The following is a 14,178-nucleotide window of genomic DNA, read 5'->3' as shown; positions in this document are numbered from 1 at the left end:
CTGTGGGTGAGGAGAGCTCATCAGATACAGAAGGTTTGTTTCCAGAGCCGTCTAAAGAAATTGTGGTCTTCTATATCATTTAAGGAGTGTAATTCCTTGTCAGGGTACACAATGCCTCCTTTATTGGATCAGGAGGCAGAGGGAAATACACTTGGCATGCTCTCTGGCAGGAAATTCCACTTCTGTGCATACTCAGGAACATCATTTCTGGTTCAAGGTTAGGACTTTCCTACCTCTGCCCATTGACAGTTACTACCAGCACCCCACACAAAGGTGATTTTTTTTTTTACTTGAAAAGGGGAAGAAATGGCAGGGAGGTTTAGCTAATGGTACTGATGAACCCCATTTTACGCTTGAAATTAATTCAAAGAAAACTGGGTCCTTGCTGAATTAGTGATTAAAAAATCTCATTGGGGTAGAAACACCCCCCGCCCAAAAAGTTAGTGTGTTGCTGTTGTTTTCTGACACAGGGTGAAGGTTCCAAGTTATAAGCAGCATAATGCAACCAATATTACATACAATTGCTTGCATTTTTTCTTTTTTATTCCCAGAGTCCCCTCCTCAATTAAGTCTCCTTATCTTATCATTCTAAAATATACAAACATCAATAATATCTCAGTCAATAAAAGGTTAAGTAAAACCATAACTGCTTTTGGAAAATGACATAACAAACCCTTTGGCAATGGGAATATCAATATCAGCTTTCTGGAGGGAGTGTAGTGGAAAGGGGTTACTTACTATCAGAGAAGTCCCTATGAAGTACCATTGACATGCAAACAAGTGCATCAAAGTTACTTGCTGACTAGATGTTTGACTATCCTATTTGTCCATGCAGACCACAGTAGGTATTTGTAGTGTACAAGCTGCTTGAAAGAAAAATAAAAATGAATCAGTTTGCTTCCAGGTTAAGAGCTTGTCTGCCTGAATGACTGGAGTGGACACTGACTTGTCATAGGCCTCTAGTTTCTAGTGCTCAAGGAGCTAGTAAACCTGTGTCTTGCCAGTGCCGAGATAGGTGGCTGCTCACATTTATTGATATACTAGCTGTCTATCTATCCATCCCAAAGTTTGGAAATATCATGCAGAAATGAGATAAAAACAAAATACAATAGTCAAAGCTAAAACAATTAAGAATGCATCAAATCCATCCGTAAATTAAACAGGAACCCACATACTAAAGTCATGATCAATACTGGTCGGGAAATACACTTCTACATAAAAACTAGGTGAGAGGAATAAAATTAGGCTAATAACTGTCTCCCAGGCATGATTGTTTGCAATATGTAGGGAACTATGTTTTCTTATAGAGGAGCATTCTGTTTTATGAGCCCCCACCAGCAGTCCGAAGTAGCACGAATGAGGCAAAGATCGGTCACTTAATGCATCAAGATAAAGATTTGATGAAAGAAGTTCCTTCACAGAAGGATCACATACCCAGTGATGACTAAAAGAAGGAAGAGCTGAACGGAATAAAAAGAAGACTGACTTAGTTCTGAATATAATGAGAAACCAGAGGCAAATGGGAAATATATTCTGATATTAATAAAACAAAACAAAAAAATCATGTTAATCTAAAATTGTTTGCTCACCTGGACTACGATTAAGCCTTCATTGTTCAAGTTTAAATCTTCACCAGGTAGGATTGGATCCTTTGCCTCACAAGCCTCTTTATTGTTCAGAGTATTGGAATAATTTACCTTTCTAGAGTCTGTAGTGAGAGAAACCTCCTGGCAGTAGGAGTGCAGAAATGCTCGGACTCCATCGATCCCCACAAACTGAGAGATAGGAGCGCCACTGAAATTCACACTCCCCGTCTCAAGCAGCTGAGAATTTCTCCACCTGTGCAACTTGATGGCCAGTAACACAAGGAGGAAAGTGAAGAACAAGCAGGAGACAAAAGCCACTGCAAGGACCAGGTAGAAGGTGAGGTCAGACGGAGGCTCCAAGGGAGCTGAGATGCTGCTCAGGTCTGAGAGGATTGCAGGGATGGTGTCAGCCAGCACCACAGTCAGAGTGGCTGAAGCCGACATTGGAGGCTGCCCATTGTCCTTGACTAAAACCACCAGGCTTTGCTTGAGGGCATCTTTCTCCAGAAAGAAGCGGGCTGTCCTGATCTCTCCCGTGTGGAGCCCCAGAGTGAAGAGCCCTGGCTCAGTGGCCTTGATCAGCTGGTAGGAGAGCCAGGCATTCTGGCCAGAGTCCGCATCCACGGCCACCACCTTAGTGACCAGGTAGCCTGGCTCTGAGGAGCGAGGGGCCAGCTCTATCCCCGTGGAGCCATCAGTGGGAGGGGAGGGGTACAGGATTTGGGGAGCATTGTCATTCTGGTCCAGGATGAAGAGAGTCACTGAGACGCTGGAGCTGAGCGGTGGAGAACCTCCGTCCTGGGCCTTTACATGGAACCGAATGTCTCGAAACTCTTCATAATCAAAGGAGCTCAGAGCATATATAACCCCTGTCTCAGAGTTAATGGAGAGGTAGGAGGAGAGGCGGGAGTCACTTCCTTGGTCATCAGTGATGGAATATGTTAGTCTGGCATTTTCTTCCCAGTCTGGATCACTTGCTTTCAGGGAAAAGACTGAGGCTCCTCTTGGATTATTTTCTAGAAGATAAGAGGTGTAGGCTGACTGTAAAAAGAATGGGGGGTTGTCATTTGTGTCTAACAGCTGCAGTGAAATAATTGCAGAGGTTGATAATGTCGGAGTCCCATTATCAGTTGCTGTAATAGGGATATCATAGGTCGCCACTTGTTCCCTGTCAAGGGCTCTGTCTGTCACTAAAGTGTAAAAGCTGTCCATTGTTTTCTTTAGTTGGAAAGGAAGGCTATTGGGAATTGAGCACATAACCTCCCCATTGACTCCTGAATCTCTGTCTTGGACATTTAAAATGGCAATGACAGTTCCAGTTGGTGTGTTCTCAGACACAGAGTTGAGTACAAAGGTTATTGCTATTTCAGGTGCGTTATCATTTAAGTCTGTAACAAAGATCACAACCTTTGATCTGTTACTTAGACCACCACCATCAATGGCTTGCACCTCAAATTCATATAAAGATGATATTTCAAAATCAAGGCTTCCTGCAAGGGTAATGTCTCCTGTTGTTGAATTCAGCAGAAACATTTTAGAATTTTTCTCTGTGTTTTTTTCAAAGGAGTATTTTACCTCTCCATTGGTTCCTTCATCTATATCGGTAGCTCTCACTGTGCACACTATCGACCCTTTAGGAATATTTTCATTCATGCTTCCTTCAAAGATCTGTTGCGTGAAAATCGGTGCATTGTCATTTGCATCTAGAACAATCACATGAATTTGAGCAGTACCAGATCTCACTGGATCACCCCCATCAGTAGCTGTAAAGATTAGATCATAATCTGGCTGCTCTTCCCTGTCCAGAAGTTTCTCCAGCACCAGCTCAGCATGTCTTGCCCCATTTTCTCCTGTCTGCACATGCAGAGAAAAATGGCGACTGCCTGCAAGTTGATAATCTTGTATAGAATTTATCCCTAGATCTGGATCCTGAGCTTTGGGTAGAAGAAACCTGTCTCTGAGTGTTGATGTCTCACTGATTTTCATTTTCCATTCCTTTGGTAGAAACCAAGGAGCATTGTCATTTATATCTGTAATTTCCACTTCAATTCCATAAAGTTTTAATTTACTTTCAATAAAAACCTGCAACTTCAATATGCATTTGTCTGCCTCTCCACAGATTTCCTCTCTATCTATTCTCTCAGAAATCTGTAAATGGCCATTGTTGACATTCAAAGCAAAATACTGAACCATACCTACACTGGAAACAATGCGGAGTCCATGGTCTGAAAGCTGCTTCCCATCCATTCCCAGGTCCTTTGCAACATTCCCCACAAAAGAGCCTTTCTGCATCTCCTCAGGAATGGAATAGCGGATCTGCCCAGAAATTAGCTTCCAGATTGTCACCATGACAAGGCATTGAAGGATTCCTTTTCTGCAACTCCCGAGTCTGTGGGTTTCTTCCATGATTTTGTACCAGGAGAAAAAATGCTGGTTCTGTTCAAAAGCTCTAATGATTGGTTTCTGGTGTTCCCTTTGGTCTGCTCCTAGACCCAGTTCAAAATAGCCAAATTGTTTCTAAGCAAAACTTACTTCAGTTTTGCTTTCTGTACTGTCATGTTCAGCCTCGCCTCAGTTATTGTGTGCTGCACTGTAATAGCTAAGGTTGTGAGGCTAGATCTTTTACTTTTTTTCCTTATTGGTGAACAGCGACACCATGAGGCTCAATACAAAACTGCAGAAGCCTTATTTTGGAATCCTAAATATACATTTTCTTCCATAACTCCTTCTATTCTTTAGGGTATTATCAGGAAATTTCAGTTGACTGATCTTTTTGTTCAACTCATTAATAGATATATGGTTCATATAAGCCAGTTTTGTCCTTAAAAAGATCACAATAGGTACTTTTTTCTCAGATGTTCTCATGTTTACTCCCAGTCTTAGTTGTACCTGAATACTGAATATTATAAGCATACAGTGGTACCTCCAGTTACGAATTTAATTCGTTCTGGAGGTCCGTTCTTAAATTAAAACTGTTCTTAACTAGAGGCGTGCTTTCGCTAATGGGGCCTCTTGCTGCCGCTGCACTGCCGGCACACGATTTCCGTTCTCATCCTGGGGCAAAGTTCTCAACTCGAGGTAACTCTTCCAGGTTAGCAGAGTTTGTAACCTGAAGCGTTTGTAACCTGAGGCGTTTGTAGCTCGAGGTACCACTGTATAACCAAGGATCTGGCAGGTGATTATACTATGATATGTGCAATTCAGCCCTGCTCATCTATGTATGCTGATCTGTCATGTGCAGCTTTCTAATCATTCTTCCCTCCCTCTCCCATTTCCTTCTCAGAGTTAATTCTTTATTTGACCTTCACATGCAGTTACATTTGTGCGATTTTCCCCCCTATGATGTGACTTGCTTGGGGGATGCCTATGAATGACAGAACCATATTTGCATATTGTGTGTGCAAAGTTCATAATCTTCCCTGTCCACGTGGTTTTGTCTGTCACAGGCAGCTCTTAGATGCAGGGGATTGCATCATGGAAAGTCATCTTCCACGGGGCTGTGCTTGAAAAATAACCATGCATCCTCTTTCCTCTCCATCTTTACCTCCTTCAGTAATCCCATGTCTCCAGCTTCTCTTTCTTCAGTTCCCATTTGATAGTTCCTCGGGCTCTTAGGCTGACTAACTTTGAGATGAGAAGTTTCCATTAAATCCAGTAAGTAGAACTGCAGAGCCTTTTCAGTGAAAGCCAATAATCAGAACAAGATTAATGGAACTAAAATGTCCAAGAACCAAGACTTGCACTCTGCCCATCATGAGGATTCCTATTCATTTTAGTACCATAATAATCTGAAACTGGTGTTTTGAAACAAGAGATGTATTAAGGGTATCAAGAAGGCACTTTTGTTTTCATCCCATTACATTCTGAGGTAGCAGATCCGAATCTTTTAAGTCTCCATTGAAGTGGGGAAACAATTTCGATAATCTATCCCAGATACTTCCAGTTTGCTGTTGTATTCCATTATCCTCTTATGATTTTATCACTGACAGCTCTTCTTTTGGAGGCTTGCTTGTTCTCTGAAGTCAACTCAGTTTGACTTTGGCCATCAACTCAGTCACTTCTTTGATTTATAGCTAACCAACAATATTCTCAAATGAACATACCTCACATCATGGCCACTGGGAGGTGTGACTACAAGTATCTGAAATCCCACCCGTGATTCCATAAGCACCCATATCTAGAAATGTGGTAACTTTACTGTGTAGTTGGAGGCTGCAGGTATTCAGATGGCCTCTCATGAGGTATGCTTTTAAGTAGGCACCATGTAGAAGGTAAGATAATAAACACCAGTGTCTCTTCTACTTCCTGCTGAAGTGGGGACCTGAAACATCAGAAACAGAAGCCTAGCTGGATGCCGTTTGAGTTGTGGTGAAAGCTGGCGAAGCACAAGAAAACCAAGTGACTCAGAAGGCTTTTAAATAGCATGCCTCTTGCTTGGGAGCTGCTTTCCTCCAAACAGTCTCTATACAGCTGGGGCGTAATGAGTGAGCTGATCACGCAGGTCCTACCCACATAAACTGAGCACACTCCTCTTGCATAAACTCAACCTACATGGCTTCTCACTTAGATCCCAACTGCATAGGGTCTACTCATAGAAAGCAGCTCCCTCATGCCTAATAATAGCTAATAATACTTGGATCATGACTGGATGCAGAAAGGGGACGTTTTTGACAAAACAATTTTCAATAGAGATAAATTTAAATTTCTGCATTAGTTAGGAAGAATCAGGTGCACAAATCTAGGATGGGTGATACCTGGCTTGACAGCTGTGCATGTGAAAAGATTCTAGGGTTTTAGCAGATAACAAGGTAAAGATGAGCCAGCAGTGCAACACAACAGCTAAAAAGGCTAATGCAGTTCTAGTTCACATCAACATAAATACTGCGTCCAGTTTGTGAAAAGTAATGGTATATTTATATCCTGCTTTGGTCAGACAACCTCCCCCAGAGTACTGTGCCCATTTCCATGCACCACAATTTAAGAAGAATATTGGCAAACTGGAATGTGTCCAAAATGGGGAAACAAAACAAAAATTCAAATTGCAAGAAAAAGTGTTTAGACTATTAGGAAGAACCTTTTGCAGGCATGAGCTGCTTGAAAGTGGATCAGACTGCATCCATAAGTCGTGTACTCTTCTTCATTAGAAGTTCTAAACAGAGACTATCAGCAATGGTGAATTTCCTGCACTGGCAGATGGTTGGACTAGATGATTACTGAGGTAACTTTCAACTCTATAATTCTAATATATGGTGAGAACACATGTGTCTCCACTATGATACAATGCAAGAATTTCACCTGCTAGAATCATCCATCATTCCATGGTCCTTGTGCCTAGCCCTGCTTTGCATATTATACAGGAAGGAATAAATGTCATTCATACCTCTGTTTCCCTTTGTTTCGAACATGTGATGCTCCCCTCAATCCATCCTAGAATTTGGAGTGGTAGTATTGCAGCAGCAGTAAATAAATTGTCTTCTTTTTCTATCATTTGCCCCCAAATATGTAAAGAAGAATTTGGCAGAGTTCTTTTGGAAGAATAAATCTGGACTCTGTACGCTATGGTAATTTACCTCAGACTTTGCAGATAAAATAGTAGTCACTTCAACAATCCTGCCATGGAGTCAGTGTGGAATTTTTTAAAAATGTCTATATTTGGGATATAGTCAAGAATATTCAGCTCCAAGGCAGGATTAATGCCTATTGGAATAAAAAGGCCTGCAGCAGGCAGTGAAATGCCATCAGGAAGGAGGCCAGGAGGACTTTCCAAGGCAGGGAGTTCCACATCCCTTCCATGAATACCTGCCAAATATATCTCAGATATATGTCCCCTGTGGCAGGGAGGCACATGGCAGCATGTCCACCAGAAGTATTGTAAGGTAGTTACCTCATCTAGGCAAAAATATAAATTCAGGTGGTCAGGGAACCAGTACAGCTTCACATCATTTTATAAAGCCTCAGTCCCAAGGCCTGCTCATTTCTCCTCAGCAAGGAAGCGGGGGAGGTGGTTCTGCCAGGCTGAGGGCCTGCTCTTCACCTCTCCTCACTCTCTAGCTGCTGCCACCTCAGAAACCTGACAGTTTGCCTGTTTTACAATTACACCATTGGACCAGTGGTCACTTTTTTTAATTCTGAGAGAGTGCTGTGGGTGCAAGTCACAAAATGGCTGCCATGGGTGCATGGCATAATACAAAATGGCTGCTGTGGGGAGCACGGTATACCACAAAATTAGAGTGAGCACAGTCATGGTGAAACTTTTCCCATAATTGTATTTCCATACTAGGAAAGGCTCAACCTCTTGAATTTCTGTCTGCCATACATCTGTTAAAGGCACAAGAACCCTAAACCAAAGCCTCGTCTGCCATCCTGTATCCATTAAGCACATCTGAGTATACCATTATACATTATACCAATGTATACCATTATACTGTAAGTTAACTATACAGTGAATTCTTAATGACTGGCAGGTCTTTAGCCTCTTTGCAAAGTGTTCATATTTGCCTTTGGGTGAGTTTTTAACATCCATCCACATTTACTGTGCAGTAATATCTAGATAAAATAACTTCTAGGGATTACTTCATCTCAGACAAACCCACCACAGGAACGACACATCCCAGTTTCTAGGAACAAACAGCTCATATTCATGGCATTTAAGAACTTTTTTTAAATCATATAATCAGGACTGTGCGCTCCAGCATTGCATATATACTGGATTTTTATTTATTTATTAGCAAGGTTTAATATGAGGATTAGTAAGGGATTGAAGGTGCTTGCTTAATTGTGAGGGCAGTAGAAAAAGTATTCAGGAAAGATAATATTTTCCTCAGAAGAATGGGGGAGGAGCGCTGCCAGCACTTCTAAAACATAAAGGCTGCCACAGATACACACAGGAGATCAAAAAGAGTGAATAAGCATTCTCTAGAAGAGGCTCCACAGCAGAGATTATGGTTTATCTGTCAGAAGAGAAATTAATTACCATATTTAGTGACAGGAAAGTTCTGGTATATTTTCTCCAGGAATCGTTTTGTATGTAGCAAAAAGCCAAGCACTGCTTGGCAAGGCCGGCCCAGTACATTTTGGCACCTGAGTCAGACCCCAGAATGGCAGCCCCTCCTCACCAGGGAAGGTGGGGTGAGTGAAGATCGACGTCAGGAACTGACATCAGGATCTGCCGCCCTGGTGGACTCTGCCCCCTAAGGTGGTCACCACACCTTCCCTCGTGGGTGGGCCGGCCCTGGTGCTTGGCCTTTCAAAGCCATTACAGTGGTGCCCCGCAAGACGAATGCCTCGCAAGATGGAAAACTAGCTAGACGAAAGAGTTTTCCGTTTTGGAGGTGCTTCGCAAAACGAATCTCCTATGGGCTTGCTTTGCAAGACGACAATGTCTTGCGAGTTCCTGCTGGGTTTCCCCCCCCCCTTTCTAAGCTGCTAAGCCGCTTATCAGCTGATCCGATCAGCAGATAAGCCGCTAAAAGGCGCTAATCCGCTAATCCGTCAATGGGCTTGCTTCGCAAGACGAAAAAACCGCTAGACGAAGAGAATCACAGAACAGATTATTTTCGTCTTGCGAGGCACCACTGTACAAGAAACAGCTCTGTCTCTGCCTAGTCTTATGTGAGAGTCTTCCCTATCCACACACCTCCCTGTCTTTGATCTTATCCTTTTAGAGGTTTGGAAAGTGGTAGAGGTCCATCATATGGAAGATTCGCTTTAATCCTTGCATATAGGAGTGTTTTCTTCTGCCACTTTACATCTTTGTTTTTCCTTCTGCCCTACCCATCCAGGCAGAGAACATGAGAATCCACATGACATTTACTAATGGAAAAGACAGAAGATTCAGCCTAAAACTAATTGCACAAATGCGCTAAATAATCTATCTTAATTAATATTCAGTTAGTATGTTATATTCATTTTTCTCTATTCAGCGGATGCTAGAATATCAGTCAAACAAGTGTATAAGTATAACTCATGATTATTCTTACTATGCACACGTTATTCCAAAATATCCTACAACTATATGGTACATTTCGGCCAAAGAAAAGCATTTCTGAGACCCAGTGATTTCTGGAGAAGGAACTTAAGCATGTGCTTATCTCTCCTATGGATGGTGCCCATAATATTGATGTTCATTAAAAAGCTGCATAGCATCAATTATATTTTTACATACCATAATATATACTTGGCAATGAGGATCAGAGAGTCATTTTACTACTGGGCAATATAACAGTAAAGATAAGAAATGTAATTGAGTAAAATAATTAGTCTGTGTTATAACATGAAACACAAATACTGAAAAAACAACTGTGGTGTTACTAATAAATATCAAACAAAGTGCTATCTATAATAATAGCCTCCAGTATAGAATTGCAGATCAGCAGATAGATGTAAAATTCACCAAGATGAGTAAGTTCATATAAAATCAAAAGATAACCTGATTAACTCACCTGGGCTATGACTGGATCACCATCATTAAAATTTAAATCTTCACCAGATATGATAGGATTCTTTACCTCACAAGTCTGTTGATTGCTCAGAGTATTGGAATAATTTGCCTTGGAAATACTAAATTGGCTTTTCTTAGAGCCTGAAGTCAGAGAAACCTCCTGGCAGTAGGAGTGCAGAAATGCTCGGACTCCGTCAATCCCCACAAACTGTGAGATAGGAGCGCCACTGAAATTCACACTCCCCGTCTCAAGCAGCTGAGAATTTCTCCACTTGTGCAACTTGATGGCCAGTAACACAAGGAGGAAAGTGAAGAACAAGCAGGAGACAAAAGCCACTGCAAGGACCAGGTAGAAGGTGAGGTCAGACGGAGGATCTACAGGAGCTGAGATGCTGCTCAGGTCTGAGAGGATTGCAGGGATGGTGTCAGCCAGCACCACAGTCAGAGTGGCTGAAGCCGAGAGAGGTGGCTGCCCATTGTCCTTGACTAAAACCACCAGGCTTTGCTTGAGGGCATCTTTCTCCAGAAAGAAGCGGGCTGTCCTGATCTCTCCTGTGTGGAGCCCCAGAGTGAAGAGCCCTGGCTCGGTGGCCTTGATCAGCTGGTAGGAGAGCCAGGCATTCTGGCCAGAGTCTGCATCCACGGCCACCACCTTAGTGACCAGGTAGCCTGGCTCAGAGGAGCGAGGGGCCAGCTCTATCCCTGTGGAGCCATCAGTGGGAGGGGAAGGGTAAAGGATTTGGGGAGCATTGTCATTCTGGTCCAGAATGAAGAGAGTCACTGAGACGTTGGAGCTGAGTGGTGGAGAACCTCCGTCCTGGGCCTTTACACGGAACCGAATGTCTCGAAACTCTTCATAATCAAAGGAGCTCAGAGCATATATAACCCCTGTCTCAGAGTTAATGGAAAGGTAGGAGGAGAGGCAGGAGTCACTTCCTTGGTCATCAGTGATGGAATATGTTAGTCTGGCATTTTCTTCCCAGTCTGGATCATTTGCTCTTATAGAAGAGACCATGGCTCCTCTTTGGTTATTCTCAACAAAATAGAAAGTATAGTCTGTTTTTTCAAAGAGGGGTGGGTTGTCATTTGTGTCTAAAACATGAAGTGTGATGACTGTGACTGCAGAAAGAGGGGGGACTCCATGGTCAGTAACAGTGACAGTAATATTGAAGACTGACACCTGTTCCCTGTCAAGGGCACCATCAGTCACCAAACTGTAAAAGTTATCCATGGACTTCTTTAGCTGAAAAGGGAGATTGCTAGGGATTGAACATGTGATTTCCCCATTGATTCCTGAATCTCGGTCTTGGACATTTAAAATGGCAATTACCGTTTGGGATGGTGAACTTTCAAGTATGGTGTTGGTGGCAAAGTTAACTGATAATTCAGGTGCATTGTCATTCAGATCCATCACAGATAACACAACTTTTGATCTGTCACTCAGCCTTCCTCCATCTTTGGCTTGTATCTCAAATGCATATAAAGATGATTCCTCATAATCAAGATTCCCAATAAGGATGATTTCACCTGTTGTGGAATTTAACAGAAACATTTGGGAGTCCTTCTTTGTGATTTTTTGGAAAAAGTATTTAACGTCTCCATTGATTCCTTCATCCATATCAGTTGCTCTCACTGTCAAAAGTGTGGACCACTTGGGAATATTCTCATTCACACTCACTTCATAGAGAGGTTGGCTGAAAACTGGTGCATTGTCATTTGCATCAAGGACAACAATGTGAATTTGTAATGTGCCAGATCTGATAGGATCACCTCCATCAGTTGCTATGAGGAGCAGATCGTAAGCTGATTGTTCCTCTCTGTCCAGTGACTTTTCCAACACAAGTTCAGCAAGTCTGACACCATTTTCTTCTGTTTGCACATGCAAAGCAAAATGGCTACTGCCTGTGAGTTGATAGCTCTGCACTGAATTTATCCCCAAATCTGGATCTTGAGCTTCAGGAAGAGGAACCTGGAATCCAGGTGTAGATGCCTCACTGATTTCCAGCTCCTGTTCCCATAGAGGGAAGTGGGGAGCATTATCATTTATATCTGTAATTTCCACTTCAATTCCATAAAGCTTCAGTTTGCTTTCAACAAGAACCTGAAACTTCAACAAACATTTCTCTGCCTCTCTGCAGATTTCCTCTCTATCTATTCTCTCAGATATCTGCAAATGGCCATTGTTGGCATTCAAAGAAAAATACTGAATCATACCTACAGGGTAAACAATGCGCAGTCCATGGTTTGGGAGCTGCTTGCCATCCATTCCCAGGTCCTTTGCAACATTCCCCACGGAAGAGCCTTTGTGCATCTCTTCTGGAATAGAGTAGTGGATCTGCCCAGAAACTGCCTTCCAAGAAAACATCATGAAAAGGCACTGGAAGATTCCCTTTCTGCAGTTCCACAGCCTCTGAATTCCTTCCATCCTTGCAGCAGGTTACAGGCCCTTAGATTCTGGTTCAAATGATGCTGTACCCAATTTTTTTAAGAAAAATGCACTTCCATTTCTTCTTTACACTGACAAGCAGCTTGTTCCTTCAGATATTTTGTGTTTGGGTTTAACGGAAAGGCAACTTCAATTGGGCAGGATTTCACATTTCTGCTCTGTTCTGGTCAACAGTGACACCCAGAGGATCAAGCCAAAACTGCAAAAACTTCACTTTTGAAAATTAAATAAACTCCATTTCATTGTACTATTATATTATAATATTATAAATATTATAAATGAAGATATAGCTAGGATAACTATGTATATTTTTCTATATTCTTTATTTTTTTCCTTCAAATTTACCCACTATAGATAAAGAAGAGTGACAACTTTTGTTGTTGTAAACAAACTGAAATGGAGCAGGGAAGACAAGTGTGTTTAGGGTTCCTGCCCTACCCCATTACTGGAAATTCTGGAATGAATTGAATTCTGAAATATTGAACTTTTTCAGCAATGTTGTTTGCTGGATATTAAAAAGATTCATTTTGGATGCAGAAAAAAGAATAGTAAGCCTCTGGTACTTCTTACTTTCTTTGTGTCAGTGTAATGTTTGTAGTTGTAAAGTGAGGAAACTGATATGCTGACACACAGTTCTTTCCTGCTGTTTTCATGGGGAAACAGAGGCATCCATGTGCAGAAAGGCTGACAGAGTTGTGGCATTAGCCAATGACATTCAGTGTTGTGTGATACCAAATACACTGGTGTGCATGAAATTCAGCACAACTTGCTGGTATATCAGTCAAAAACCACAGTTCCTTAGCACAGCAGGTACCACAGTGAAAAGAACAGGACAGAAATGCTGCCATTAAACTCAGGAAAAATAACTAATGCAATATTCCCCACAAATCCCCCTACCCCAATATCATAACATTGATCTACTTTTCTGGGTTATTGTAAGAGTTACACAGCACTACTGTATATGTGAAGCGCCTTGAACATTCTTAACACTAGGTATTACTGCACAGAGCAAAGAAGTAAAATGGCCACATTTTCTGTAATTTATTGCCACTGCTTATCTGGAAAGGGCTGGGCTTCAGTCACGGCAAGGTTAGGGCCATGTAGGTGCACCAGCAGGAATGCCAGATTGGTTGCTGACAGATGCATACAGACCCAGCCACACTGCTGCCTCATCCACAGCTCCAGCTTATCACAAACACCACTACTGTGGATGGATAACATTCAATGGCAGCTTAGAAGCACACATGTGAAAACTGGATGTCAAACTCAGAAGAGAGCTTTATTAAAAACTGGCATGTGAGGGCTTGTTGAACAGCAGAGGTAGGTGGGTTTCAGCCATCTTCGTTGGAGAGCTTCATGTTGTGCTTCTTGTTCTACAAGATTAAACTGCTAAAACTGAATTTGGTCATTAGCAGGAGGGAAAAGACACTGAATTATCCACTAGATAATGCCAACAAATGTTCTTTTAACATTAGTCTTCATCTTTCCTAATGGAATATACACTAGTGGTAAACATGACCCAGCTTTAAAGTACAGCAATTACAGGATGTGCAGATGTATGTCCTGGCCAGATTGACTCTCCATAAGAAAACATTCCATGCCAAAGAGTTAAAAGGGCATCTACCATTGGTAGCTGTCACTCAAAAGTTATTTGTCACCTATATTTCTACAGTATGGAAGCATGACTAGAGATGGTAGAAGTAGAA

At 42.0% G+C, this 14,178-nt stretch overlaps 1 protein-coding gene across 1 annotated transcript; it reads right to left on the bottom strand.

The window, feature by feature from the left end:
* Positions 1-530: 530 nt before the first annotated feature.
* LOC309539783 (uncharacterized protein) lies at positions 531-12,714 on the bottom strand. The gene is made up of 4 exons (XM_082236122.1): positions 10,028-12,714; positions 5,131-5,259; positions 1,590-4,103; positions 531-863 (listed from the first exon to the last, which is right to left on the bottom strand). The coding sequence occupies exons 1-4, from the start codon at positions 12,449-12,451 to the stop codon at positions 792-794; spliced, it is 5,139 nt and encodes a 1,712-aa protein (XP_082092248.1). The 5' UTR covers positions 12,452-12,714; the 3' UTR covers positions 531-791.
* Between the last annotated feature and the right edge of the window lie 1,464 nt (positions 12,715-14,178).

The sequence above is a fragment of the Podarcis vaucheri genome (assembly GCF_965113315.1).
Source record: "Podarcis vaucheri genome assembly, chromosome: 8".
NCBI classification, from domain to species: Eukaryota; Metazoa; Chordata; class Lepidosauria; order Squamata; family Lacertidae; genus Podarcis; species Podarcis vaucheri.
The sequence above is the reverse complement of the archived record's forward strand: the minus strand, read 5'-3'. Positions and strand labels throughout refer to the sequence as shown.

What these genes read in the sequence shown, in the direction of transcription:
- LOC309539783 (XM_082236122.1), bottom strand. Translation starts at nt 12,451, where the DNA reads ATGGAAGGAATTCAGAGGCTGTGGAACTGCAGAAAGGGAATCTTCCAG. An exon ending in ACATGGGATTACTGAAGGAG is followed by an intron (nt 4,104 to 5,130) that starts GTAAAGATGGAG and finishes AGTTTTGCTTAG; the next exon opens with AAACAATTTGGCTATTTTGA. An exon ending in AAGGCTTAATCGTAGTCCAG is followed by an intron (nt 864 to 1,589) that starts GTGAGCAAACAA and finishes TCTTTCAAGCAG; the next exon opens with CTTGTACACTACAAATACCT.